The sequence below is a fragment of the Apteryx mantelli genome, chromosome 28 (assembly GCF_036417845.1).
Source record: "Apteryx mantelli isolate bAptMan1 chromosome 28, bAptMan1.hap1, whole genome shotgun sequence".
Classification (NCBI taxonomy): Eukaryota; Metazoa; Chordata; class Aves; order Apterygiformes; family Apterygidae; genus Apteryx; species Apteryx mantelli.
In genome coordinates this window covers 2495653-2523551 of record NC_090005.1, presented here as the reverse complement: position 1 = coordinate 2523551, position 27899 = coordinate 2495653, and the positions used below count along the sequence as shown (strand labels likewise).

Sequence of the window (27899 nt, the reverse complement as noted above, 5' to 3'; positions counted from 1 at the left end):
GCTCTGGGTTTGCCTCCGTCTGGCGTCCGATTAAAGACCCTGTCAGTGTGGTTCAGCCCAGGAGTTCAGAAGGGAAAAGCCTGTCTGATGCACGGTCTCATACGGCTTCATTTTGGTGGGCTGTTTCCAGCCTTTTTTTTTTTTCTTCCCTGTAGAATAGGACATAAAAACTTTGTCCCTGAGGGGCTGAGTATCCTCTGGCATTTAATATGAGATCCACGAGGGAAGAAATGCCTGTCTGTGGGAATATCCCTACTGCCACTCCAGCTGCTGGTCTCTACATGGCAGGGATCTTCTCAGCTCTTTATTTAATACTTAGAGCGGACTTAGTCTCCACCTTTGGCTGACGCTGCGGCTTGGCAACCACAGACGAGCACGAGCAGTACCAGCACGAGCTCTTCGCTGGTTCCCGTCTGCTCCTCAGACCCTGCAGCCTGTTCAAGTGCTGACCCCTCTTCTGAGACCACCACTCAAAAAAAAAAAAAGAATAGGCAAGGGAAAAGCCTAGTGCTGAACATGGGCAGAAGGAGGAGAAGGCTTGTGATGCAAAGCACTTGCTCTCGGGCACCGAGACCCCTAAATTGCCCAGTAATCACCAAACACCCCGCGATGGTAGTAGCCACTTTGGCCTGGCTTTTATCGCTAGTTTTCTGCTTGGGTCCATAAACAGCCCAAAGACTCAGTGCCAGAGGGGAGGGAAAGGTGTTCAAGTATTTTTCCTTCCGCCCCCCCATAGCCATCGAGTGCAAGGCTCGGTGGGTCACCTCAAGGCTGGCCCGTGCGGAGGTGGAGGGTGAAGGGAGGATGTCTGCCCACTAGCAAACGCCGCAGAAGGCAGAGCATGCCGAGGAGTGAAAGGCCCAGCGTTGGCACAACTTGTACGCCAAGGTCAGGTCGAAAGAAGCAGTGCAATAGCAGAGTCCAAAATATAAACAAGTTAGTCCAGCGTGTGCCAAACGGAGAAGTGCTTCCTTCTTCTGCTTTTCCATGCTCCTTGGCTGCCCTCGAGCCCCGTGTACCAGACAGCAGGAGATGCACGGTGGTCTGTAGCGGGCAGGCTCAGCCATGCTCCTTCCCATCCCCTCTGCTGTGGCTTCTGGTGGTCTGAGCTAGCGGGTGGGTGTTTTGAGCTTTGTGGGGCTTGGTTTTAAGCCTTCTTCAAACATGTCACTCCGATGACAGCTGCTCAGCTCAACGCCCTCTTGGACAAAAGGGAGCTCATCTGGCTGTACCCCGCGAGCTGAGACTGTTGCTTAACCTTGACATCTCCTTCGGTCAGGGTAAAACTGCAGAATTTTTGTTTTGCCATGTAAACCGACCCCAATTTCCATAGATTTTGCCAGATGAAATGTATTCTACAAGATTCAGGATAACCTGAGCAGCAAAAATTAAGTCTTCTAGGAAGGTAGTGTTTGACCCGCTTGCCAGTTGATTTGCTTGGCAGAAAATACCATAACAAAAAAAGAAGTCATGTTCCTATGCGCTTAAGCGGTGAAAGCTCTCTGGGCAGCTCTTCAGCAGGGCGGGGGGTTAAGAACAGCCGCTTTTGGGAGGCGACGGGGCGGGTATCAGGCAGTCTCGGTTGTGTTGCCACCTTTGCCACTGCAGTAGTGCAACTGCTTATCAGCGACAGCAGATGGGAGCCTTGCAACCTGCGGACCCTTTGCCCTGTCCAAAGCAGCGCAACTTGTCTAGTTCTGTTCAGCGCCCTCCGCTTAAGCAAACTTCTTTGGAGCAGAAGCTGCTGATGAGCTCAGAGTATCAGAGGGCTCTGTGTTTTTCTTCGTCCTGAGGGAAAAGCCTTTCCCCGTGTCCCCTTCCTGTACGAACTTCTGCCCGTGCGGCTCTGCGCTGTCGCTCGTGACCCTCGCTGCGGTGCTGGGACCTGTCGGTGTAACTCACATCTCAGGAACCCCTCAAAGAGGCAGCTGAAGAGCGTTTTTGTGGAGCGGTGCCATCCCTACCGGCATCGCCTGCCGCGCACAGACATACAGGGCAGTGAGCAGACTCGCTCTTGCACCCTGGGGATGGACTGCGGTCCTGGGCAGCCGTGGGGGGAGATGCTGGCCCTGGAGGCGCCTTGCTGCGGTACTGTTGCTGCTACGGGCTGGGTCTGAGTAGGGAAGTGGGGCGTCTCGGTGGGTTTTGGCTCTCTGAGGTGCATCGTTTCGGGCTGGTTGGCAGCGTGGTTCTTCCTCTGCAGTGTCTGTCCCCCCCCCCCCCCCCCCCCCGTGTGAGTAGGAAGCACAGAACAGCCCTAAGTGCTGCACCTTCCCATGCGTTACCTTCGCTGGTGTGTGGTTGCCCTTGAGCTGTGTAGGGTCAGAGAATACTCCTAACCCTACATCCTTTCTGCTGCTTCCCAGTAAGCACTGGAGATGCGTGCAGGAAATTTTGACTGTCTAATTGGTTCTGGAAAAGGAGAAAAAAAAAACATCTTCTGGGCTGGTGAGTTAGGTAAATATCCCAGAGTGCAGGTGCACAAACCAGCAAAGAAATGAAAATTGGGAGCTTGCTGTCAGGGATTGTGACTTGACTTCAACTTGGATTAGCTATTTATTAACTTTTAATTAATATCAGCGGTGTGCTCTCTCCCCCCCACTGCTGTATAGCTTTGTAAAAGCTTTCTGTGGCTCCAGACAGGGTTGAGCTAAGCTGAAGGGAAGAAGGTTGGTGCGTGAGGGTCAGTGAAATGAAGAAGGGGGAGAGAGCAGATTGAGAGGGGATGCGTGTCCTCAGCAGAGGAAGGACAAGACGTGGAGCAGCCCCGGCTTAGGGTGCTACTTCATTTCTGGAGGCTGGTGGGCAACACATGGGAGCAGGGAGGTTGAGGCAGCAGTGTGCAGAAGAGGAGGGCAATATATGGGTAGGAGCAGGCAGAGTCTCGGTGGGTTTGGTGGAATGGGGTGCTGGGGAGACAAAAAGGCCTAAGCTGCACATCAGAAAGGTGTCATGTAAGTGTAGCAGCTCCTGCTGGAGATTCCTGTTTGCCTGTTGACTGGCAGGACCGCTCCGGCCCATCTCTGTGTTTCACCTACTTTGTATGTGCCTGTTTTCTTCAAAAGCAGCATTCCCATGCTGTGCTCTGCCTCTGTGTATCCGTTATGTCTGCTTCCTGGCGGAGGCAAACCTGACCTTGACACACGCGTGGTTCCTTCTCCCCTTTTAGCAGCGTCGCCCGTAAGCTGAAAAGCTGGCCAGCACAATGGGAAAAAAGCAGAACAAGAAGAAAGTGGAAGAGGTCTTAGAGGAAGAGGAGGAGGAGTATGTGGTGGAGAAGGTCCTGGATCGGCGAGTGGTGAAGGGCAAAGTGGAGTATCTGCTGAAGTGGAAAGGCTTCTCGGAGTAAGTGCCTCCGCGCGTGCCGCATCCAGAGGGCTGGTGCTGCAGGGGCGGGTGCTGGGCTGCTTGATACGAGTTTGGGGGTCACGTGTCTCTTCTGCTAGCGGCTTCTAGAGCTTCTCGGAGCAGGTGGCTTAGTCTCCCTGCACCTCTCTCCTTGTCTGCAAAATGTTGCTAACAGGCTAAAGACAGCCATAATAACAAAAACAGCAGTGCCACCACATGCGTCAAGCTGTAAAGCATCAGGACCCTGTGAGCACAGCCTAGGTGAGAAAGCCCTGTGTCCTGCCTTGCAAACAGGCCGTCCAGGGCACTGCTCCAGCGGGCTTTCTCCCCTCTAACCTAGTACGAAACAAGTAGCCAGATAAAATGATATACGTTTCTATCCTGAGAAGGGAAATAAATCTGCCCTGTCTCTGGTCTCCCTGCCCAGATAAGGACAGGGAACTGCTTCATGAGGCAAGGGCACCAGCATCCAGACTTCTGCTTCTCTCAGCATCTCCGCACGGCCTGGTGTCTGGGACTTTTCTTGGCAGTGAAAGCTGCAGCGAGCTCTCCTTATGTAAAGCTAATCTGTTGCCTTTGATTGCAGTGAAGATAACACGTGGGAGCCAGAAGAGAACCTCGACTGCCCAGACCTCATTGCAGAGTTCCTTCAGTCCCAGAAAACTGCACACGAGACCGAGAAGTCTGAGGGAAGCAAACGCAAAGCGGAGTCTGACACGGAAGATAAAGGGGAGGAGAGCAAACCAAAGAAGAAGAAAGAGGAGGTGAGGCAGGCTCGACAGGAGGGGATTCTCTATTCACCTCCCTCCCCCCTGTTTTTGGCGCGGTGTCAAGTGGTAGAGCAGCCACTCTCCAAAACCTTAGTCAAACAGTTCTCCTGCATAGGGAGAAGAATATTCCGATTCAGTGAGGCACAGCTGAAGTGCTTTTGAAAAGCAATAGCTCTCTGGAGCAGGGATTAGCTCTTCTCTGAGCCAGACCTCCTAGTAAATCTACAGCCAGTTCTAGGACTAAATTGAAAAGAACAATCCTTTATCCAAAAGGGTATGCAGCCCCTAGAATGGTGAAAGTTGTGCTACAGCGTCTCTTGAGTAACTGCACAAGGGGTGAAAAAGATGGCAAGGGTTGCCGGTTGCCCCTTGAAGAGGGGGAGCGAGGTGGAACAGAGCCTCCTGCTTGGGGTGCTCTTGGCTGCTTGAGAAAAGGGCCCAGAAAAAGGCTCTGCAGTCTGGTTTTCACTTGAGGAGCTGCTGAGTCGTAGCCAGCACAAATAGTTTGACCTGCAGGGCCTTGGGATGGAGCAAAACCACAGCCTTGGAAATCGGCCCCTCCGCTCGCAGCGTGAGCGGGGCGCTCTGCGCTCTCCCCGGGGCCTGGCAGCAGGTCGCCGCAGCGCAGCGGGCGTAAACGCCTGAATGGTCTGCGCAGGTGTCCCCAGGCCTTAGGCATCGTGGTCTGCACATCTGACACGTGGGCCCTTTCTGAACAGCCATCCTGGAGAGCAGTGTGCCCTAGAGACCCGAAACGGGGCTGTGACAGCCACGCTTCGATGCTACAAGTGAAAACTTGTCTCTTTCAGTCGGAGAAACCGCGAGGCTTTGCCCGGGGGTTTGAGCCAGAGCGGATCATCGGTGCCACGGATTCCAGCGGGGAGCTCATGTTCCTGATGAAGTGGTGAGTGTGTCTTTGTGTCTGTCACTTCTTCACTTATTCTGTGCCAGAGAGGGAAGGACCTGCGCCTGGGGAGTCCCTGCTACCTGGCATGAAATCTCTCGCGATGGCGCTGCTGCCTGAGGCGACCCTCTGCGCTGAGGCTAACGTGGATGTGAAACGAGCAGGTAGGGCCCTTGGGATTGCGTGGCTCTTAAGATGTCCCCCCGCAGCAGGCGCGAGCTTGGGGAGAGAGAGGGGCATGGTGTCATGGCGCGGGCCTCAGGTTCGGAAGGCTGCACCCAGAGGAGAGCCGTGACGATGACCGTGTGCCCCTTCGGCTGTAGAGAAGCAGGGCTTGTCGCTGGCGCAGGTGGGAGCCAAACCAGAGTCAGGCGTAGGTGTGGGAGTCGTTTGCTTTTGCACCGTCTCAGGAGTGCAGAGTGGCTGGGGACAGGCTGCAGCTTTGATTTGGCTTCTCTTCCCCATCCCTTACGACCCAGAGCTGAACTCACGCCTGAATTTTTGCTGGGTTCATGTGCTGCTTCTCCCTGCTCCAGAACCACTCGGGGGGATCGCTTGGAACCCCCGAACGGCTCAGGGATTCCTCCATTTACCTGCTGCTTCTCAGTTTTCTCCGGTCTCCGTTTCTTCCACCTCCCCTCTGCAGCCCCCTAACTTGCACCTCTGCTCTGGCCTGTAGGAAGAACTCTGACGAGGCCGACCTGGTACCTGCAAAGGAAGCCAACATCAAGTGCCCCCAGGTGGTCATCTCATTCTATGAGGAGAGGTTGACATGGCATTCCTACCCCTCAGAGGATGATGACAAGAAAGAGGACAAGAACTAAACCCTGGCACCCGCTCTGGCCAGCCTTTGTATAAAGATCTGAACTGTGGGTTTGAGCAAGAGGGAGAGAACGCAGCTCTACTCGGTTGGGAGCGTAGAGATGGCTGGAGAAGATGCCCTTTGAAGAGACCAGTATGGTTTCTGTGCCCTGCAGCTGCTCGACTGCTCTATGCAGCTTCATGCTGTGTACAGATTCAAACCAGCCCGGCTCGATTGGGGGGAGGGAAGGGCGGGGGGTTGGGGGGTTGGGATGCTTGTTTCGAGGCTGTCCATTCTGCAGCTTGTGGGAGAGGAAACAAAGCCCCTTCCATGAAGGACTATCACTGGTGATGGGTGGGCTGGGGAAAGGGAGTGCAGATGGATACTGCTTCTTCTTCAAAGACCATCTCGGCAACCCACAGCCTTCTTCCCGATAGTGTTAACTCTGCATTTTTACGGCGTAGCATGTGTGTAGGTTTTTTTCTTTTGCTATTTACTGGTGTATCGGTTCGGGGGGGCTGGGGGGAGGGATGTGGGGGAAACGGGTCTCTTGTTTAATCGGGTGGGGAGGGAGGGAGGGAGATGAGGTCTGGTGACAATGTTCTAGATCATTTCCAGATCTTTTTTAGAACCTGAATTTAAAAAAAAGCCCAGTATTGATGACAGAACTAGGGAGACAGGGACACTGATATGAGACTGAAACTGTGAATGTCCAAATCTCTGGAGCTAAGGTCCTCAAAACCCTGAGAGCAATTTTTACGGGGGGTGGGGGGGCGATGGGAGACTTGTGAAAATGCAAATTTGTGATTCGTATTGTCCTGAAACAGAACTGCCAGTTACTGACACATGCGTTGTATGTGGGTGGGTGGGCTTCAGGGAGGGAATGGATTTTAACCCCTTAAAAGCCTTTCTACCCTTCTTTCTGTTATAAGGTGCTATTTCTCAAAATTAGGGGGAGAGAGACTTCTGACTACTTGTTCCTTTTCTCACCTTGATTTGACTGTCCAGCCAGCAGCATTGGGAACCCCTTAATTGTGTCACGTGGGAGGGAGAGGAAATCAACAACAGCACAAGAAAAATCAGTTCCTTATTCTCCTATAACAAGTGTTTGTTTGTAGAAGACCAGATTTTGGCGCTGGAGCCGGATGTGTTACCCTGAATCTTCTGAGTTTTTTTAATCAGATTTATTAAAAATACTGAACTATTTAATGTCTGGAGTCGTGAGCCCCACCAGACTCCTGGCACCTCCTTGTAGGGTGGTATGTATCTAGACTTGCATTGTACAAACCTTTTTTTAAAAGCATGTGTTTAGGTTTCTGTGAAAATGTTGTTTAAATGTAAAGTACGTGTTTGGATTTTAACTTCATACCAAGCTCTGTCAGTTTTTTGTCTCAATAAAATTTTAGATTTATAATCTTGATTTTTTTCTTCTCTACTTTGCTCCTTCCTCCAGCTCTTTGTGCATGAGATCAGTGACGAGGTGTAGAGCGGGTCGTGGAGGGAAGTTAGCCTGCGCTTGTGGTTCGTTCTGAACAAGGTTAGATCTGATGCAGCCCAAGTTAGCCGGTGTCACTGATCTAGGTGTCGACAGCAGCAGGAGCTTTGGAGCAGCTGACGGAAGGTTCTTGCTTATTTTGACTTCCATCTGAAGAGGAGGAGTGTCGCAGAGGTTAGTGTCTAGAGGCCTGCGTCAAGCCTTGCTCCTGGAGACGAGAGGACTAGCTATGAGCTGGGACCTTGGTCGAAGCAGCAAGATGCAGCTTGAGCCGGGCGTGTGCGCTGCATGTGTTCCCAGTCCAGGATCCGACACCAAGCTCGCCTGTGACATTGGGTAAGTGACTTTTACTTCAATTCCCATTTGAATGTTTAGCAGACTTTGTCACTTTACATTTACGGGCCTTTGGCTACCCACAGTATCAAGTTTTTAAAGTTCCGGCAATGATTCTGGTGACTGTTTAAGTGAGGTCGCTTCCACCTTTAGCCGCACAGTTCTTGGTATGGCCTTGCTGGAAGGCCGCAAACTCTTGCGTCTGAAGAGGTGAAACTTTGCCTCCTCTGCTCAGTCCAGCGACGCTCCGCACAGTCGTACGGATGGGCCGCAGCAACCTCTGCAGCAGAGCCCACGGAGCAGCAGTCGAGAGCTTTCCGGAGAGGCGGTTGCAGTTGCTGGCTCACCGCTTTGAGTGTTCCCAGGTAGAAGCAGTGAGGTTACTGCGTGGTGTTTGGCGCTGAACGGGGGCTCCGCCAACCCGTCGCTAACGGTTATCGAGTGCTGCAAAACTCTGCAGCCAATTGAAATCCAGGTTATTCGTAACGGTGCAGCCTATACCCAGCGGTACGATGAAATGTCTTCCCTGCCCCGGCAGCCAGAGAAGCAGCAATTAAACCTGTATTAATCATTAGAGATGGAAGGAGTAACGTCCACTTAATTGAACGTAAGAAGGCTGCAATTCCGTGGGGAGGCTCCGGGGAGATCGATCACGGCAGGTAGCTGGAGGATGTGTGTTGCTAGATCCCGGGGCTGGGACCGCAGCCTCGCGGAGCACGTGGGGCTCCTGCGTGCGCGTGCCGCGCTCCCGAAGCAGCAGGTCCAGCCCTGCGGTCGGGGCAGGTCAGACATCGGAGCCCTCGGTACCGGCTGTCTCCGGCTTTGGCACTGCGTGAGCTTGATGATTCACCTCCCGAGATGAGAAACTGAGGCACGGGAAGATAGTGTCACTCTTGTAAAGCGCTCAGAGATCCCTGAGCGAGCTGTGCCTTGCAGGGGCAGCGTGGTGGTTCTCCCCGGGCTCCGCGAGCTGGGCTGGCGCCCGGGCTGCCCGGCGTGGGGCAGGACAGTGGTGGCAGGGAGAAACGCGGGCCGGGCTGCCCCGCTTAGCGAGACGGCTCGTGCCAAGCTGTCTGACCTCTGTGCCGAGGAGCAGCGCAGCAGCCGGACGCTTGTTAGAAAGGCCGTTCCACCGCGGCTCTTGCCGAGATCATAGACACAGGGCCCTGCTGGTGGCTAAGTGCTTCCTGCTTCGGAAAATGAAAGGTCTGCACTTCACCTGATTACAGGCTGGCAGGCAGCCTGCGCCTCTGACAGCACGTGGCATGACATGGAAGTGACAGTAAGGTAGGTAGGGGCAGGCAAGATGGGAGCTTAAACAGCTCCTTCTTGCTACCTGCAAAGGCCGGTGCCGGCTGCCCAAAGCGGGATGTGACAGGCACAGGCAGGGAGCCAGAACTAGGTGGGTTTTGTCAGGCTAATTTTCATCCCCGTCTTGCTGCTCTGAGATGTACCAGTGTTGGAGGCTGGGGAGCAGCTCTGTGGTCACCTGTAACCTCCCAGATGTGGGGCACTGGGGACTTCGTGTTCTGCATGTGTGAGCAGGGACATGGAGGAGCGTAGATGGGAAGCGAACGATCCCGTTCTGTGGGAGAGCGGCAGCAAAAGGCCTTGGAGCTGGGCTCTGAAAGGAGCCGTGGAGAGCAAGCCCCGATTCCTGTGTACTTGGGAACTAGAGACTTGGGAGAAAGGTTTATCCTCCTCTCTCGAGCCTGAGTGCCCTCTGGGCCCTGTTTTCCTTCTCTAGGTAGGGAGAGGGGGGATGAACCCCTCCAGGAGGGCTGCAATGGTCTCGTAGCATCACCAGGGCAGATGACAGTCTTGTGGGTTTTGCAAGCCAATATTACGTTCTAAAACAGCCCCTGAAGTAATAGCTGGAATAAATACCCTAGAGCCCAGGAAGAGAGACCAGAACCACCTCAGAATACACATTTTAATGCTTCGTGTTCCTTTTGGCTGAGCTGTTATCGTGTGTGGAGCTGGCCTGGACTCAACTCCTAGCTAACAGCAGGAGAAGGTAAATTCTTCCAATCCCATAAGGAGAGATTTCAACCTTGAGGAAACTGCGTTGGGCCCTTGTGGCCCTTTGGCCACCTTGTGGAAAGCAAGACTTTGCTTCTTTCAGTGAAGGCAAAGGAAGGCTGATCATGTGCTTTCTGCTTGCTCTTCTGGCACAGCAAGGAAGTGCCAGTGTCTGGCCAAGGAAGGTGTCCAAGTCCGGTGGGGCCAAGGTCTGCCTTTGTCTTTGCCCCCCCTCCCTTTTCCCCCCCAGCCTGTCATCCCAAGGTCCAGGCTTCTCTTCATAGGCTCTAGTAATTAAATAATCGATTCGGGGTGCAGGAAGTGCTGCATAATATTCATACCCCCACTAGGGGCTGCGTGAGAAAACTCAGGCCCTCCAAGCAGCTAGTATCAATGAGGTGAAACAAGGCCTTGGAGAAAGGCCGCTATAATTATAAAAAAGTAAGTAAGTGGTGCTGAGCCATAACGAAGGAGTTCTGAAATGCTTCAAGTGCAACTATTTATCTACCTGCCGAGGCTCCTGCTGACGCGTCAGTAGCTCCCAGGACCAGTTTTCCTTACTGGGTTTCTTTCATAAAGAGCAGAAGGCTGGACAAGCTGCGAGTAAAGTCTTCAGCGGGGCCCACGGTCCTTCCCGGCTGCACGGGAAGGCTTTCAGCAGCAGCCTGCTCTAGATGCAGCCAGCTCGCGTCCTGTAGCGGCTTGCTGGCGTCTCTGCCCAGCCGGCCGGCCTGCTCCGACAGCTCAGTCCGCTCGCTGCCTTCTCCCCTGGCAGAGCCCAAACCTTTATGTAAAGCAGCAGTAAAGTCAGCGCCTGCCCTTGAGACTGGCTGGACGTTAACTGAGCAGCAGGGCCCAGAAATGATTAGCCCTGATGGGGAAAGGGCTGCAAACAAGGGGCCTGAGCCAAGGCTAAAGCCAACCTGGCAGCCGCCCGCCAGCTCGCAGCCAAGCGGCACCACCACGGCTCACCCAAGCAGGCAGCGAGGTGGGGGCGGCCGTGGCGCAGCGCGGCCGCTGAGCCGGGGGTGCAGCAGTGCCCTTCGGTGGGCTGCGCGGCAGGACCGAGGCGCTTACGAGTGTTTATCCCTGCAGGCACGAAGATGAAGTGCTGGTCCTGCTGGCTCCTGCCAGGCTTGCCTGGGCCTAGGCCTTGGGGGGGGAGGCAGGAGCCAGCCTGCAGAGCATGATATAAATATACCCGTGATTGAGTAAACTTTGGCTCTGTAACCAACGCTACAGCCTAAACCTGTCAGGAAGGTGGGGCTTGTGTAACATAGCAGCGGCACTGGCTCGAGCTGCAGGAGGGATTTTTTTTTTTTTTTTTCCTAGCTGTGCTGATGCCATTTGCTTGCCCAATGGGAAAGCAGGACTTTGAGGTCTGGCTCCGACGACTTAAGCACTGAGGAGGGTGGCCAGGCTGTGCTGAAGCACATCTGGCCCCTGCTGCTGGCAGGACACAAGCTGGCCCCAGCTGTGTCCCTGCCCTTTAACTACAGCAGCTTGGAAGTGGCTTTGGCCGACGGACCAGTAACTTTCTCCACAGCGGGGTCAGTAAATGACCCTGTGCGAACAGCCCCAGTGAGCCCGTCCTGCCCTTTGCTGGGCATCCTGCAAAAAAAAAAGAGCAGGACCATCCCTGCCCTCCTGGGAAGACCCTCCGCTTTGATGCTGGTGAGTGGCAGCAGAGCCCGAAGGGCTGCATTAACTTCAATAAAAAAAAGGCTTTTATTAGTATAGCTGTGTCAGAGATGGGTCGAGAGAGGAAGGGTGAGGCTCTCCGGAGAGCGAAGCAGCGGCTGTGGGGCCCTGGCAGCTGCAGGAGCAGCCCCAGCACGAGGACGGCACTGGAGCCGGGCCCAGGGAAGGGCCCAAGGCCTGAAGCGCTCACAGTGCTGCCAGCAGGAATAGGAGGGGAGGGCAGCTGTGAATTTTAACCAGAAAAGCACTTTTCTCTGCTTTAAGAAAGAAGATATTATTGTGAAACGAGGGGGGGGGAAAAAAAACCAACTAGCTGAGCCACAGCTGCCTCCCTTTCCCACAGATACCACAAAACAGAGGCGTCTTTCCTTTTCCTCCCCTCTGAGGTTCTTACCTGCAGGCTGTGCAGAGAGAGGCTCCCTCCCCGGCCCCAGACAGTCCCTGTCACCGAGGACAGGGCTGGTGCATGGAGGCAAAACCCGCCTTGCTCCCCGAGCACAGCAAAGCAGGAGAGAGCCAGCTGCCACTGTGCTTGAGAAGGACCCAGAAGAGGAGGCTGCTTAGCTTCTCTAACACATTTTATCTTTAAAAAAAAAAAAATCCATGAAACAAATACAGTGAATAAGCCGTTTTATTTTTGTCCTGTGCTCACACAATCTCTCTTCTTTCCCTGACAGGTCACAGACCATTAAAATAAATTTTCTAAGAGGAAAATAATTTAAAACATACACACAGGGCTCCATTCCAACCTCCCCACACCCACCACATCGCCACTACTTGTGCTTCGTCTCCCACGTAAGTAAAGCCGTTGAATCTCAGAAGCTTGGGAGGGGAGAGACCGTTGTGGTCCCAGCTCGTCCATCTCGTGCCATTCGGGAGCACGGTGAATACACTGAGCACCCCACAGGTCTCACCCCGATGCTCTCTGAGATGCAACCGCTTTCCCCGTAGCCTGGAAAACATGCCCATGACAGCAGACACCTTCCTTGCCGGCAGCCCTGCACCACTGCTGCCTTCCCCAGGCCTCCAGAGCAGAGGTTGGCTTCTCTCTTGCATGACAAGGTTTTCTTCCCTTAAGTCGCCACCCCGAGTCTTTCCTCACATGCGCCAGTTTCCCCTCCGTGCTACGCCCTCACCCCATATCACATGCACAGGACTGGCTAGGAAAGCCATTTTAAGCTTTTCGGTTGCTGGTAAAGTCAGTACACTCCCAGCTGTGCTATATTGTAAATACAGCTTCTAGGATTGTCTCCGTCTCGGAGACCAACAGTGATCAAGGCACTACCCCCACCCCCCTCCTTAAAACAAAGGAAGTCAGACCAACACCTAGGGACAGAAGAGAATCCTATAATGTGATCACACGGTTACACTGAATCTTTATGGCAAAGAGAACATTTAGCAGCTTTGAACATTTGGGCTTCTCCCTTTTACTCAACACAAGCACTCTAGACCCTATAGGGAAAACAGGGCTGAAGCCCTAAAAATCAAAGCGCGGTTAAGAAACAGGAATCCTAACAGATGTCTACTTCTATAAGTGACAAGCCCAGGGCCCGGGGCAGGAACCCTCCGCTCCCCTTGTGCTCGACGCCGGCTGGAATTGCTACTCCCCCACCCCACGCCCTGGGCCGCTCCGGCCCCCCGGCAGCCGGCTCCCTCCCCCCAAGCCGCCGGCAACCCGGCTGCGGGGTGCTGGCGCCCACCCCCTCCCCACTTACTTCCCCCCAAGCGGTTCCGCAGCCAGTCAGTGGGAGAAGACAGCGGTTGCATGCAGGCGGCTGCGTGTGCCTTCTCATCTAACGCATCTCAGCGTCCCAGCACGGCGCTGGCTCGGCGGCAGTGACATGCTCTGTGAGTTTGGTGGGGGGATGCGTATGCGTTGGTTCTGTTAACCCTTTCCAGTTCCACCCCCTCCCGGAAATCCTGTAGCTCTAGCCAAGCACCCCCCCTCCCCAAAAAAAAGGCTGCACCGCTCCTCCAGGCATACAGTAATGGTTCTCCCGCTAGCCCCGTCTAAGAGTGCGCAGACTGGAAAGGATTAATGGAAGTCACACCACTTGTGTTTCCATGTGTGCACTGGTCTGATCTAGGAAGGGATGTTGGTTAATCTGGAATTAAATCAGATTGAATCACACACACCGATGTCAAAACTGGTTCGGAAAAAAAAAAAAAGAAAAAAAAAAACAACTACCTGAAATCACAGAACTTTGGAAGTTCAGAAAAATGTCTCTCCTATAACTTGTTTTAAGTTCATTTGCTTAAATCTCTTTTCTTATTTAAAGCCAGTTCCTAACAGTAGTTTTTCCACCTCTGCCAATTCTCACCACCAGTGATGCCAGCTTATTTTCCTGTGCTCAAAGGATTCCAGGTTGTAGAAGGCGCTGGGCTCGCCAGTGCACTGTCCATTCCTCCCCAGTCTCTCCCTGCAGGGAGCCATCGGAAACGCAATGTGCAGGTCCCGCACCCTCCAAGTGCACCAGTCTCTTCCTGTACACTGACCGGCAGCAGTCATGTTTGAGAAGATATATTGGATAAGAAGGCATGAAAGTTCCTCTAAGTACTTCCAGGCTCAGCCCTTCTCCAGTTCTAACTTTAGCGAGTTTCCCACTCCTCCCGCTTGCCTCACTTCCTCCTGTCTTTCTGTTTCCTCTCCTGCCGCCTGGCCTGCTGGTCAGCCAAGGTGCGAGGTATCAAAATAACACTGCCGTCGCTGGCATACTGTAGGGCATACTGATTTGGAGAGTAAGGTTGGCCGTTCTCATCCCGCAGACGACCAAACACTTCCTGGTAGAGGTTCTGCACCTTTTGCTTCATCTGGCGGATGGACTTGAGAAATTCCACCTTCTCCCTGAGCAGTTTGGACTTGTCCCTCTGCAAGTCCTCTACGTCCCGTTCCAGGTTGAGGATGGTGTCCAGTTTCCTCTTGCGGCAGTTCTGGGCAGCCATCTTGTTCTTGCCTCGTCTCCTGATGTCCCGGATCAGGCTCAGCTGCGCCTCGCTGAGCTGGTACTTGGAGAGAAGTTCGTTGAACTCCTCCACAGGCAGGTTAATGATCTTGTCGTTGGTGAAAGGGATTTTCATGGCTCTGGCTCGATGCTCGTCCCTGCTCATCTGCTTGTCCAGAAACTCGGATGGCTTCTCCTTGCTGCTTTTCTTCCCGATGTTGGGCAGTTTGGGCTCCTCGGGATCCAGAGCCCCCGGTGCCATGTTATAGGTGTGGTTGTGGCCAACATGCTCCAGGTAAGGCAAGTAATGTAGTTGCGATGGGTCCTGATAGCTCATGCGGCAGAACTTGCTGTACTCTGGCTGGTATCCCACTGCCCCTTCCGTTTCTTCAAAGTCCACGTTTTCAGAGTCTGAGCTGTAGCCGACAGCTCCTTCCTCAGAAAACGAGGAGGAGGAGGAGGAGGAGGAGGAAGAGGAGGAGGAGGAAGAGGCTTCTGAGCTACTCAGAGAAGCAGGACTGTGGCTAGAATCCAGAGAAAGACCTGAGTCAGAATCAAACTCTTCTTCCAGCTGAGAGGCCTGCACTGGGTTGAAACCTTCTTCAATAGCCAAGTCCATCAAGCTGATCTCATCAAGCATGGCTTCGTCCAGAAGACCACCCAGCGGGTCTGGCAGCTCGGGGCCAGCCGTCTCGTTGACTGTGCTATTCAACTGCGGAGGAAAGAAGATGCCACTCAAGTTGGTAGAGCCGAAGGTCGTGTTGAGGCCAGTGGAGTTGTCCGGAGCCAGCTGAAGCAGGGCTGAGCTGCCAGCCATGGAGGGGCTTTCGATTTCCGAGCTGAAGAGGGAGAAGTCCTGTGTGCAGCTACCCAGAGAGGCCTGATGCAGGCTGACATTCTGATTGATGGGAGTGTTTGGCGCGAGGCTGTAGTTAGAAGTCAGCAGGTCTCCGCTTGTACTGTTGTACAGGGTTTCAGCGGTTGTGTTGTTCACTTCCATAGCCTGGAAGAGATTTGAAACAGTTCAGTAAATAAGCAGCGCTCAAGCCCTGCTTTTTTCCAGGCCCCTTTGCATATTTCAGCCACCACCAGTACGTGCCAAAAAGAGGCAAGACAATGCCTGTAGATCCCATGGAAGGAGCCAGCTCCAGTGGCCCCCGCAGCATTTGTCAGCTGCAGAAGATTTAAGGCTCTGCCAGCAATAGCAGTCGCAACACAGGCAACACAGTGTTACCGCATAGGATGGGACAAAGAACAAAGCAGCTGTTACTAACCCCCAAAGCACAATTCTCCAAAAATCAGGTGCTCGGAACAGCCATTAGATCTGCTGTACATTCAACTGAAAAGCAATTTGTGCTCGGAAGGGCAAACGCTTTCCCGTGAACAGCCCTCGAGTTCACCGCCTTGCCTGGTGCCAGCCACCTCATCAGCGATGCTGCCCCACCTCCCAGCAGCCTTTACATCCGCGGTCCCGATCCAGGCACCGCCTGGGAAGAGAAAAGGGAGCAAGGGCACCCGCGAGCGCTAACCTGCATTTCCATTATAGACATGAGGTCCTGCCACTGCTGCTCCAGATCGAACGGGGATTCGGTCTCTGCGAGGAGAGGAGACAGCAGGCCGTTCTGGACGCCTGCAGACCTGCTCTCGCTAGGCACAGCTTCGCTTAGGGTGGAGACATCTGCAGCTGGAAACTAACCACGTGAGGTAGAGTCAGTCCCCGGCTAAGCAGCCACGGCCAGGAAGGCAGCAATCCCCGGAATGCCCTTCCACCTCCACGCAGGCAATTACTTCTCCTTTGTTCAAAGCAAACTGGTTGCAGTTATTCCTCCACAGTTCACTATGAACTAATTAGAAGCAAAGCCAGAAGTCTTTAATTAATTGTGACCACCCCCCCCTCCCCACGCTAGTTTCACAGGCATGGTGCCTGGAGCCTCCTTAAACAGGCTAACCCAATTTACTGCCAGTTCTGTGGTCTCAGTTAGGGGTACAAAAGGCACCGAAATCCCAGTGCGCTAACGAGAGCTGTCCCTGGCTCGAGATCCATCTCGCCCACCACCGACAGGCAAGACGCAGTTGCCCCCCTCTGCAGTCCCTTCCACTCACCTCCGAATTCTCCCCGAAAGGGAAGGTGGCCTCCAGGAGCCTAAGGCACTCCTCCAGGGACAGGGCTGTCTGATCCTCCACACCAGGCACCTGATGCAAAACACAAGCAATCATAGCCCCAGGATTAGGGAGGTGGTAATGAAAAACAAGCTCCTACAGCAGGGCTTTATTACAGCGCATCCAAAAAGAGCCAGAGGCCCCACCCAGTGCTTCACAGGCTCCATCCTTCTGCTCTGGAGAACGTCAGAGCTGCCCCTAAGCACACCAGGGACGGAAATGTACGCCCTCCGCTCCGAGCGAGTCTCACCTACCGCCAGCGTGAGGACTCTGCTACAGGGGATTCTGCTCCTACCTACGCCGCTCCGCACTCCCCACTGCTTTGCCAGACAACCTAAAGGCAGAGTAAGAACCAGCAACTCTCATTCCCAAACGGCGCCGTGGAACAGAGCTGACATCCTAGCGCTGTGCCGACAGTGACATGGCCGTTACCCTCTCTACCTCGCTGCAGCTCTCCGGCCGGGCAGACAGACCGCGCTTTCCGGCGTCAAATCCTCTTGTCCACCCAGGCAACCCTTATCCTACGGCTCAGCAGATCCCCAGTGAAAGTCACACTCAATGCCACTCGCGCTGACAGCTGGCTGGAGGGCCCCTCGCCTTCCCCGCTCTCGCAGCGGGAGCGCAGACCTCCGCGCGCTGCATCGCCACGAAGGACAGGCACAGGCAGCAGCCAGACCTCCTCAGGGGTGTTACCTGCGCAGGGAAACTCTCCCCGGTCTCTCCATCAACTAGCAGGTTTCTATCCAAGATCTCATTCCCTCCGCTCCTCCAGCTGTCCCCACGCTCCCTCCCATCACTCAGTTCTTTGTCCACTTCGCTCTCTTTCTGACGGTGGCTGTAGTCAAAAATCTCTCGCCCAGCGCCGAGATCAATATCCTGTCTCCACAGGATGTCAATCAAATCGATGTCCTGCAAGACAGACAAGATCTTCTTCAGCACTCGGCAGGGTCCCCACCCACCCCGCCGAGGAGAGGCTGCTCCCCCCTGCCCCTCCCCGAGGGCCACCGCCGCCTCCTGCGGCACCGCGGCCTCCTCCCCGAGGGCCAGCGCCTCCCGCCGGCCCGGGCCTCGCTCTGCCCCGCTCTCCCGCCGCGGCCCCCGGGCCGGGGCACGCTTCGAGGCCGCTCGGCTCTTCGCCCCGGCCCCCCCGCCGGTGCCCCGCACTAGGCACACCATTCCTTCAGCCCCGGCGCGCACGCGGTGCAGTGTCCGTGCCGCCTTTCCATAACAGCCTCTGGTCGCTCTGCCTCGCTACGTCTCCGACAGCAGCTCTGCGGAAGAGCCGGGTGGGAGGGAGGACGGGAACTCCATGGGAAGCGACTCGGGCCGTCCCCTCCCTGCTCTCCATGGCCTCGCGGCGCAGGGAGAGGAGGCCGGAGGCTGCCGGCTGGGCCAATGTCGTGGCGGTGGCTGCGCCGTGGCGGTGGCTGCGCCGTGGCCAGCTTGCATCAGCCTGTGGTGCCATTCCTGCCATTTGCATAAAGGGGTGGAGTGCGCCAGGAGGAAAAACCCCGCATTTCCAGCCACCTGATGCAACTTGAGCCGCCGCCGCCGCTGCCGCCGGGCTGCCCGCGGCACCGCCGAGCCCCGCCGCGCCCGCACCGAGGGCTCCCCACGGAGAGACCCTCCCCCCCCCCCCCGGCCGCCGGTGCCCCCTCCCCGGCCCGGTGCAGCCCGCGCACCCCCCCGGGCGCTGCTCGCAGCAGCCGCCCCAGCGGGGAGCCGGCGCGGCTTCTCCCGCAGCGCGGCGGGCGGCATCCCCGCAGCACCGGAGAACCCCCCCCCCCTCCTCCCAACACCACCCACCCACCGCACTGCCGCCGCCGCCACCGCCGGTACCTTTCTCATGTCCCCAGCTGCCGCCCGGGCCGCGGCGCGCGCCGATCATGGTCCCCGGGGGGGGCGGCGGCTGGCCGGGGCGCGGCGCCGCGCACGCATCGCCGCCCGGGCTCCGCCGCCTCTCCGCCCCCCCGGCCACAGGTGCCCGCGGCCCCGCTGCGGCGGCGGCAGCGGCGGCGGCAGCCGCCCGCGCCCCCTCCCACCCCGCGCGGCTGCGGCGGCGGCGCCCCCTCCCCTCCCCTCCCTCCCGCCCCGCCCCTCCCGGCCCGTCCCGGCCCGTCCGGTCCCCCCGGCGGGCTGCGCGGGCCGGGCCGGGCTGCGGCGCGGCCCCGCCCTCCCCTCCCCCGCCCGTTACCTAGGCTGCGGCGGCGGCCAATCCCCGCCCCCGGGGCACCGCCGGGGATGCGGCGGCCGCCGGGCCACGCCCCCCTCCTCCGCCGCCGCCAATGGGCCGCCGCCTCCGCCCCGCGCCCCGACGCCCCGCGGCCAATCGCCGCCGCCGGGGGCCGCCGCCCCGGCCAATCGGAGGCCGCAGCGGCTCTTCTCTCCCTCTCTCTCTCCTCCCTCCCCCCCGGCCCCGGCCCGCGCCGCCCTGCAGGGCCGCTCCCCCGCCGCCGCCGCCGCCGCCGCCGTGGCGCAGCGGGGCCGCCCCGCCCCGCCCCGCCGAAACGGGGGCAGCGCTTACAGCCGCCTCCGCCGAGGGGGACTGCAGCCTCCGGGGCAGGCACGCAGGCGAACGCGGGGCTCCTTCCCGCTCCGCCCCCCCTCCCCGCCCCCGGGAGCCCCCTGGGAAGCTCCCGCGGCGCCACCTGCGGCCTTGCGGCGGGTCAGAGCGCGGAGCCAAGTTCAACGCCCGCCCGCGCCCGCCCTTCCCCCTGGTGCCGGGCAAAACCGTGTCAAACACCTGGGCGTGCAGCGTGCTTCCTCCTCCGCGCCCGATGTCAAAGCACCGCGGGGGGGGGGGGGGGGGGAGAGGACGCCTTACACCCATCTGACTGCCGAGCAGCCCTTCAAAGGAGGGACTCTTGTTAAAAGAGCTTCAGAAGAGCTGCGGATATAAACCCTAAGGAGGAACAACTATCTCGGCAGTTAAACGGAAGGCCAGAATGACCTTGGTTCATTCCCTTGTTTCGACACCGCGTCTCAAATGGGAAAACCAAGCTAGAAGGAAAAAAACGCCCAGTTAAACCTACAAATCACTCCAGTCGACTGACAGAGATATTCCCTCGCTCTTCGGAGCTGAGGGAGTTTAGGCAAAAATCTCACTAACCCCCCCCTCGCTTTTAAGCTTAACAGAAACAGCACGTCCCGGGCCGGTCACTCTATCTGCTCGCTGTCCCTAGGAACTGGCTGTAAACAAGACTGTTGTAGGAGGGCACAGCCAAGTGTAAGGAGATCTTATCCCTGTGCTAATGCTCCGTTACCACAGCACTGGCTGGAGGGAAGCTTTGTCATACTGGGATAATACCGAGCACCAGCAGCTCATCATATGTTTCACTGCCATGTATTTTTATCCTCTTGTTGTGGAAACGCTATAGGACTGGTCTTTCCAAAGAGGACAACGATTCCTCCCCCCCTCCCCCAATGCTGCAGAGAAAAATAACCGAATAATTTGGGATCAAAAAAATATCCTTGTCTTTAGGGTAACAGCAACATGACAAGCAGAAGCAGGCATCCCAAGGAAAAAAAAAATCATTTGTTTTTTGGGGATGACCCTCAAGCTCTCAGCCAGAACCCTTCTTCAATCCCCGTCTGAGCTGCAAAGCTTACGAGAGCCCTGCATCATACCCAAGGGTAAGTTCTAGCTTCCAAAATAATACACTTATTCCAAGGGCAAGGTCGTGTCTGGCCCACATGACCTGAATAGTGTTGCAACATTTTAAGTGCCAGGAGAAGTCATGGAAAAATTTATACCCCTATCCTAAAGCCATCTGCATATCATCATCTCCCCGTCTGCTCCTATCAAACTCGGGAAGGATCCAGCCCTGCAGGTGCACTCCAGAGGCAGCATCTGCTGCGAGCTGCATAGCACAAAACATCCCTGGTGGAAAGGCCCTGGAGCTGCCCGGCATCTACCAGCCAAGCGAGAGAGCGGGGAGTCAAGGTTCCAGACAAAGGTGAAAAAATAGCGCTTGGGTGATGCCTTGAAATAGGACTGCAAGCTCTGAAGCGTCACATCAGCAGCAAGTACGGTCTTGCTGGCCCCGGGGGAGCACCAGGAGATGTGACGTGCGTGTGCGCTCGGAGGCGGGGTCGGCAGGCAGGATTTCCTGGCACTCAGCGCCTCACGGAGCAGTGAGAAAGGTGCTGTGCCCCAAGTGATCGCGGCACATCGGGCAGGTGCAATTAAAAATACCCTCCCCTCTTGTCTAAGACAGGAGTTTGTGGGAAAGACGGAAAAGAAGAAACTCAAGAGGACAGAGTGGGACTGGAAGAACACGGACACTTGAACAAGCAGATCGGAGAAGGTACAAATGAAGATTTCCCCACCCTTCCCTAAAGCAGCAACTGGACTGAAACTGCAATACAGACAAGCGTGCTTTCCACACGGCATAACCTAGATTATCCAGGAGTTTCACTCCTAGCAAATCCAGTGTGAGCTGGCCAGGTTTGTTGCAGGGTCACTGCATCCTGCATATGGGCCTCTTGCAGTAAGAATGGTATTTAATGCATGACTGTATTTTAAAGACACAGATAAGCAGGCCTCTGCAAAACAGCAGTTATTGACCTACTGCCATTCGAATCTGCAACAGAGTTTTCTATAAAATCTAATCTCGATTCCTCTAAAACACCTGCCCAGTGGAAGCAGTATATGTCATATTTTCAAAGGTTCTCCACACTCAACATCCTCAGCCTAGAACACAAGGCAGAGGGGAAAAATAACCAAGTCTTCCACAGGCTGCGTATGACCTTGGACAAAGCATTTCATCAAATTCTTCCCCGTTCCCAAAACAGAGAATTACCTCTCTCACTGGGCAGGGAAGAAGCTGAATTTGTGAACGTTAGTGTTGTGTTTTGAGATCCTCCTACAGCAGCTCCTCTTACTGAGGCGCCCAAGGTCACATGAAGCGCTGGCTGCAGGCAGAAAGGGGGCTTTGACACTCAGTTCCACAGTCTCAACACTGCCAACGCGCTCTTCACCTCCGGAGCTAAGAGATCCTAGCGGACAGGGCAAGGCTTCCCGCAAGTACAACCTAGGCACCATCCACGCTGCCTACGGCATCAGCCCATACTCGGTAAATACTAAATCTGAAACAGTCATTCTCTTTGTCTCTCCTACATGAACATAATCCTCTCTCTTTACACGATTTCCTGCCTGCTGCTGTGCAGAAACCACATGACAAAAACTCAAGGCATCTCAAGACAGCTGCCTGCGAAGTCCCCCACCTTCTTGTTCCAAAGAGCCACCTCTAGGCTTCATTACAGGAGACAGGGGATCACAGGAGTCAAATTCAGCTCTTTGCACGCCCAGCCTCCTTAGCAGCTTGTCTGAGCTCAGACCTCAACAATTTATGAGAAACAACAGCAGCGCTAGAAGCACCTTACACTGGAATTCAGCACTAACATCAACACAACGTGGTCAGGGAGATGTTGAGGCTGAACATGTCTTGACAAAGAAACCAACGCCAAAAAGGAAAGAGAGCAGCAGCTACTGGGGGCCAGAACTTGATTGCATCACAGCATCTGAAAGGTTATGCTCACGCAGAAAAATAAACCACTTTCCAATTCACCTCTCCCCACCCCTCTCTGATGAAAACCCAAGCAATAAACATCAACTGGATGAACTCCAGTCGCAAGTAACCCAACCAACCCTTCGACACCTGGGATAAGGCTGTTACTCAATGCTCCTGTTTATTTCCCAGTGTTATTGGTTTCACAACACAAAGCTACAGGCACAGGTTGAAATACTGATCCCAACCCTTTCACCCCCTCTCGCTGCTACATTCAGACCAAAAATAAAACAAGTAAAAAAAAAAAAAACCCAAACAAACAAACCACACATACACCAAGAACCCTCTAGCTAAAGCTCAATTCAGTGCCATGCCATTCACAAGCAGGGGCCCACTTTTCCAAAGTGCTAAGCATGCACAATGCACAAAGTCCTGCTCACTTTCACAGGCTTTGATGGATACCAAACACGCAAGAGCCAGACTATTCCCTGAGCCCTCACAGGGCTCCCTTTCTTTCCTGCCACACATCTCACACGAAAGAAGGCTCTGCCTACCTCTTTGGTCAGGTCTCCATTCACTGGAGGCGCCACCGCTCCCAAGTCTTCCAGTTCTTCACCAAATCCCTGCTCAGCTCCGCTCTCCCTCACGCCATTGTCAGGGCTGGTCCCATCCTGCAGGCCGCTGCCGTTCTCGAGGGTGATGCCGGTGCTGGGCTGGGTGCTGGACACAGAGCCCTCAGGGTCTCTGTGCACCAACCAGGCATTGACTTCAGTGGTGGGCACTTGAAACCTGTCCAGGGCCCTCACCTGATTGAGGAGCCTGCGAGCTGTGAAATAATAGTCCAGGTCTACACTTTTTGGATGGATGCCATATCCATCCAAGGTGTTGCGCAGATTGTGAAACTGGGTCTGAGTGTAAGCAGAGCTCTGGCCGAGAATGATTTCCCTTAGAGGGGGGAGCTGCGAGTTCAGGTAGGTGTCCACGTCCACACGAACGCCTATCAAGCTGAGCAAAATGGTGAACTGGATGAGGCCTTCAGTGAAATATTTCTTCAGAGAAAGCATTTCTGAAGGAGGAAAGAAGAAAACAGGTGGAAGGTTTAAAAAAAAAAAAAAAAAAGTCCGATTAATTCTCCACACAACAGGTTGGTTGGGTTTGTCTTTCCTCTGCCCCACTTTTAAGCAAGCGAAATACAGCAAAGACTTAAGAGTTCAGGTTATCACAAAACAACAAGGTAAAAGTCTAAAGAACATTCAAAATTTTGGGTTTGGGATGATTTTGTTTTTCTCTTAAAACTCCTAATACACCAGAAGATGGCCAGCAGAGTCCAAGTAAAGATACAAATCTCAAGAAGCAACAAACCATACCCCCAAAGAAAACCTCCACCCTCCAGTACTCCTTCCTCCTCTGAACTGCAACTGTTCATACAGCTACATAAAAATCCATGTGACTTACTGTCCAAAAAGTCCACATACAGCAGCTTCCTCTAGCCTTCCCAATTCCTCGCCCCACTGTGGGACAGGGTGTGCTCTCCGACAGCCGACTGCTTTTTTCTTCTTTTCCCCCTCCTGGTCTGAGCAGCTTCTTGAGGGAGCCTCTACGAGGCAAACGTACTGATCAAGGAAAGGTTCACGGACTCCTCCGCTTCTGGCTGCAATTTCATCAGAAGCTGAAACATAACCAGAGCGCGAAGGCGATAACGCGCTGAGCAGGCACCACCCTAAGCGCTGCACATGCACCTACTACACGGTTTTGCCACGCGCAGCCTCCCGAGGAGCCGAGCTAATCTCGCCGGGAAGGCTGATTTCCTGACAAAACACCGATAGAGAAACGCGCAAAACAAAGGTTACCTTTCGCGACAGCATTGTCCACGCTTCCCCTCCCTGAGCTATTCTTAGCCTGGTGCGTCAACTTCCCCTCTCTGGAGGCATCCAGCCCCGGCTCCCTCTCGCTCCTCGGCCCAGGTCGGCACCGCGACACCCACCCGGGGCCCCCCACGGGCGGCGAGGCCCGAGGGCACGGCCGCTCCGCCCTGGCTGCTCCCCACCCAGCGGCCCCTTTAAGACGCCCCTGCGCTGCCGCGGCGCCTTTAAGACCCCCCCAGCTCCTCGTGACCCGCCCCCCCCCCCCCGCGCGGCCTCGCCGTCCCCTCAGCGCCTCCCTCCCCCCACCCCCCCACCGCCCCTCAGCACCTCCCGCCGCCGCCGCCGCCGCCTCGCAGCCCGCCCCGGCCCCGGCCCCCGCCGCCGCCTCGCGGCGCCGCCGCCCGCCGCTACCCGCTCTCCGCCGCCGCCGCCGCCCGCTGCCGGCTCCCGGCTCCCGGCCCCGCAGCCGCCGGCGGCCGGCCCCGCGCGCCGCTCCCCGCCCTGCCACAACCGCCGCCACCCCGCCCGCCTCGCGCGGCGCCTCCCGCCAATCGGCGCCCGAAAGGGGGAGGCGGGACAAGTCGCCGGACCAATGGCCGGCGGCGGGGAGGTGTTGCTCCCGCCTCCGTCGCGGCCCCCGATGGGCGGCCCGGCGGGCCAATCGGCGCGCAGTCAGAGCCGCTGTTCCCTCCCCCTCCTCTCCCGCGAGGCCCCCGCGCGAGGCCCGGAGAGGAGAAGCGAGGCCTCTCGCCCGCCCCCCGCACGCACTGCTTGAATGACAAGGCGCCCGCCCAATGGAACGCGACGCCTCCGCCGAGCGGCAGCGGCAGTGGCCAATGGGACAAAGCGCAGGAGCCGGCGCTTGAGTGGCGGCCGAACGCACCAATCATGACAGCGCAGAGCCCCGCCCTAGACTGTTGCCATGGCGCCCGGCGCCCTTAGGCCTGAGGCCTCGCGGCGGGCGCGGGGCGGCCATGGCGGCGTCGCCATCTCTGGCTCTCAGCCTGGCTAATTAAAGCCTTTAATTTCACGCTCCAGCTGCTGCGCAGCAGCCGTTTTAGGCTGGGGAGACGCAAGCTCTCCTGCTGTGCCGCGCTGTGCTGCTGGGGCGCGGGTGACGCGGGAAGCCAGGCTGCATTTGACAGGGCAGAGCCTCGACGTCGCATTCCCGCAGGCTTTGAGGCGCCAGCTGCTCTGAGAGAGGCGACTTGTCTCAACCGTCTTACGAGACGTCAGAGGATCCCCAGCAGCGCCATCGGCTCTGCTGCTCACAGATACGCTTGTGCTCTCCCCCTGGAACGGCGGCGAGAGGCACCCGGCCCTCCGCGCGCAGCTGGAGGAAGGGAGGCCGGAAGGGGCCGTGACCTGCCGCAGGTCCCTTCCTTCTGGCCTGCTCCGTGCCATGACCATTTCCCCTCCCGTCCTCCCTCGTCTCCAGGCCTCGCCTGGTTGTTAGCCACCAGGTCATCCCACGAACAGCACCGGGGGGGTCCTGTTAGTGACGGGAACTCCATAAAGCATCTAAATAAATAGACGCAAAGTGGCGTGAGTGTTAACAACCATCACCTGTGAGCGGATTATTTATATCTTCCCCAGTTCATCCGCACTACCGGTGTTGGGCTTCCTGCCTGAGCTGGTGGCAGGCTCTGGGAGAAGGGGGCTCCGAGTGCGGAGCCGAGCCGGCAGGAGCGGCCGGGCAGCACCACCCTGCTGCCGGCTATTTCTGCAACGCTGCAGCTGCCCGGAGCAGCCGCCGCTGCCAAAACCAGACGCTCTCTTCCCTGCCCTAGAAACTCGCAGCCTGGCCGAGACAAACAGCATGCCAGAGACAATAGTTCATCCGAAAAAACGTGGAAAATGAGCGTAGGCTCTGCAGCCTCGCAGCAATGCCTCACGTTGCCAGCTGGTGATAGCTGCAAAGAGCAAGTGTTTGGTCCCCGCTGGGAGCTCCGCAGCTTCGCTGCAGACTCCAAAGAGGGGCTAAAGCAGCCCCTTCACCACCGCAAATGATGGGAACCAGCAGCAGGCCTGGATTACCAGGGCTGGGATGGCTTCCCAGAGCAAAAGCAGGAGCAGCAGGCCCGGTTTTGCAGTCCGGTGCCAGGAGTGTGCCAGGAGCATGCAGCCCCAAATCGCCGGTGAATCACCCTCAACCAGAAAAGCCCCTGCGTCGCCGCACGGCTCCGGCTGGGAGCAGCAATGCTCCGGGGCAGCCCATGCCAGAGGGCTGGGTGTGAAACACCACAGGGAGGCAAATGTATCCCGGGGAAAAGGGACCGGCACAGCCAGGGGGAAGATGACGAGTACAGAAGCACCTTGAGCTGAGCAGTTTGGGGTCCCGGGAAATAGGGGGGAATAACAGAAAGCTGAAGGAGATGGAAAGCTCCCAACCCTTCCCCTGCAGAGCCCTGGGCTCGCCCTGCGCTGGCAGCTCCGTCTTCCTAATTTTCCCTTGGAAAACAAGCCACGAAACACCCATGAGAGCCGGGGTGCGGCCCTGGCCCACGCCGCGCCGCGGGCGGCAGTGAGGCAACGGCGGCGGCCGCAGCACCGGAGCGCGGGAGCCGGATGCGTCGGGGCAGGAGCGGCGACGGGCGAGACCCGGGCGATGATCCCATCGCGGGATATTCGGGGCACTGCCAGGCGGGAGCGAGCCCCGGGCGTCCCAGCGGTTTGCGCCGGGGCCGGCGTTTCACCCGGCTAGTGAGATGGCCGCCTGCGGCCCCCGCGTGCCAGGGACGTGGCGGGTGCTGAGAGCAACTCGAGCCGCGCTGCCCCTCGCAGGGTTATTTTTAGCTTCCCTCCGGGGCTATTTGGAGGGATGGCAGCCGTCCCTGTCACCCGAGCCCCGAGAAAACGCTGCGGGCGCTCCCTGCCCCTCTGCTTTGGGGGAGCGAAGGAGCGCCCAGGGACGGACCTGCCCCGCCGGCGGTCTTGGACTGGTGGCGAGGGGCACACAGCGCCTCTCCCGGCACTGCGGCGTTCCCACGGGAATCCCGCCACGGGTCATTTTTTCTGTCTCTAGGCCTGGGTTTGAGCTCAGCCCAGGTGAGCAGGTAAAAGCCACCACACGCCAGGATGCAGACCTCGCTGGTGCAATTTCCAGCCTCAATTCCTCAGGGCAGGAACCAGCCTCCGGCTGCTCCCCAGCACCCATCCCGCCCTCACCATCACGTCTGAGACTGCTATTTCCTCCCTTCCTGCCCCAAATCCTCACTTTTCAGCACGGACGTGTGCTCCTCACCTCAGGGCCAGTCCCCAGGAGCACGTCCTGCTTCGCTGGCGGGAGCGGGAGCAGGATCAGAGCCTTCCCCCGCCCCCCCCCCCGACCGAGCCCCCAGTGCCGCTCCTGCAGGTTAAAGCAAACAGCGGTGAATCGGTTGCAATCGGTGAGTCACCGAGAAACGCTGCCGGGCTGCGGCAGGAGCTGGGGCAGGAGCAGGGCGGGAGCCGGTTGCTCAACGCGACCTCCCGGACCCGGGCGGCAGGATGCCACGGCCACGGCCACGGCGGGGAGCGGGCAGCCTGCCCCGACGGCCGGCGGAGCCCGGGATCACTGTGGAGCAGGGCCCTGAGCCCAGGCCGGCCCCTCTGCCCGAGATCCAGGATCATGCAGCCGGGATCGGAGACCAGGGCTGCGGTGTCAGACCTGGAGGGTCCCAATCCCGGGATCACCAACCTGGGAATCACCAACCCGGGAATCACTGACCCGGAGCGATGACTGACTGGGAATCACTGACCCGGGAGCTCGCAGACCTGGGAATCACCGCCCGGGGGATCCCGGCTCCCTGCAACCCAGCGGGGCAGAGCACCCCACGCACCCCTGGGAGGCGCCGATCCGCCCGGCAGCGCCCGTGTCCTGCCCCGGGGACGAGCCCGTCCCCCAGCAGCACCCGCCAGCCGGGCCCCACACTGCCAGGACCCCCCGTCTCGCTGCCTTCGCCTCCCCCCGGCGTCCCCGGCACCCACGCGTTAAAGGCCCCAGAGATTGGGGTGGGGGGTGCCCCCCTCCTTGCCCCACGGGCTTACCTGAAAGCCCCAATTTGG

General features: G+C 57.1%; 2 protein-coding genes and 1 long non-coding RNA gene across 6 annotated transcripts in view; 2 read left to right on the top strand and 1 right to left on the bottom strand.

Annotated features, from left to right (window-relative positions):
• CBX1 (chromobox 1) overlaps positions 1-6074 on the top strand; it is a 12253-nt gene extending 6179 nt beyond the window's left edge. The window contains exons 2-5 of the mRNA XM_067312188.1: positions 3170-3345; positions 3935-4112; positions 4928-5022; positions 5702-6074. Coding sequence (XP_067168289.1) covers positions 3206-3345; positions 3935-4112; positions 4928-5022; positions 5702-5846 — 558 coding nt within the window. The 5' untranslated portion in view covers positions 3170-3205 and the 3' untranslated portion in view covers positions 5847-6074. The remainder of the gene's footprint in view (positions 1-3169; positions 3346-3934; positions 4113-4927; positions 5023-5701) is intronic.
• On the top strand, positions 6075-13559 carry LOC136994416 (uncharacterized). Its single transcript, XR_010886504.1, has 3 exons — positions 6075-6291; positions 7278-7655; positions 11007-13559. It is a non-coding gene; the product is annotated as an uncharacterized lncRNA (long non-coding RNA).
• On the bottom strand, positions 11989-27899 carry NFE2L1 (NFE2 like bZIP transcription factor 1). 4 transcript variants are annotated; one of them, XM_067312186.1, is made up of 7 exons: positions 27882-27899; positions 23443-23656; positions 22542-23053; positions 17171-17386; positions 16421-16510; positions 15847-16008; positions 11989-15320 (listed from the first exon to the last, which is right to left on the bottom strand). In XM_067312186.1, exons 3-7 carry the CDS (start codon positions 23049-23051, stop codon positions 13995-13997), a joined length of 2304 nt encoding a protein of 767 aa, XP_067168287.1. In that variant the 5' UTR covers positions 23052-23053; positions 23443-23656; positions 27882-27899; the 3' UTR covers positions 11989-13994. The 4 variants fall into 4 exon arrangements, with proteins under 4 accessions (XP_067168287.1, XP_067168285.1, XP_067168286.1 ...); XM_067312184.1 differs by lacking the exon at positions 27882-27899 and adding an exon at positions 24264-24328; XM_067312185.1 differs by lacking the exon at positions 27882-27899 and adding an exon at positions 23838-23976.

Coding starts and splice junctions, on each gene's coding strand:
- NFE2L1 (XM_067312186.1), bottom strand. CDS start 23,051: ATGCTTTCTCTGAAGAAATATTTCACTGAAGGCCTCATCCAGTTCACC. Junction 16,511..17,170: donor GGGAGAGTTTCCCTGCGCAG/GTAACACCCCTG, acceptor GTTTTGCATCAG/GTGCCTGGTGTGGAGGATCA. Junction 15,321..15,846: donor TGTCTATAATGGAAATGCAG/GTTAGCGCTCGC, acceptor AATCTCTTCCAG/GCTATGGAAGTGAACAACAC.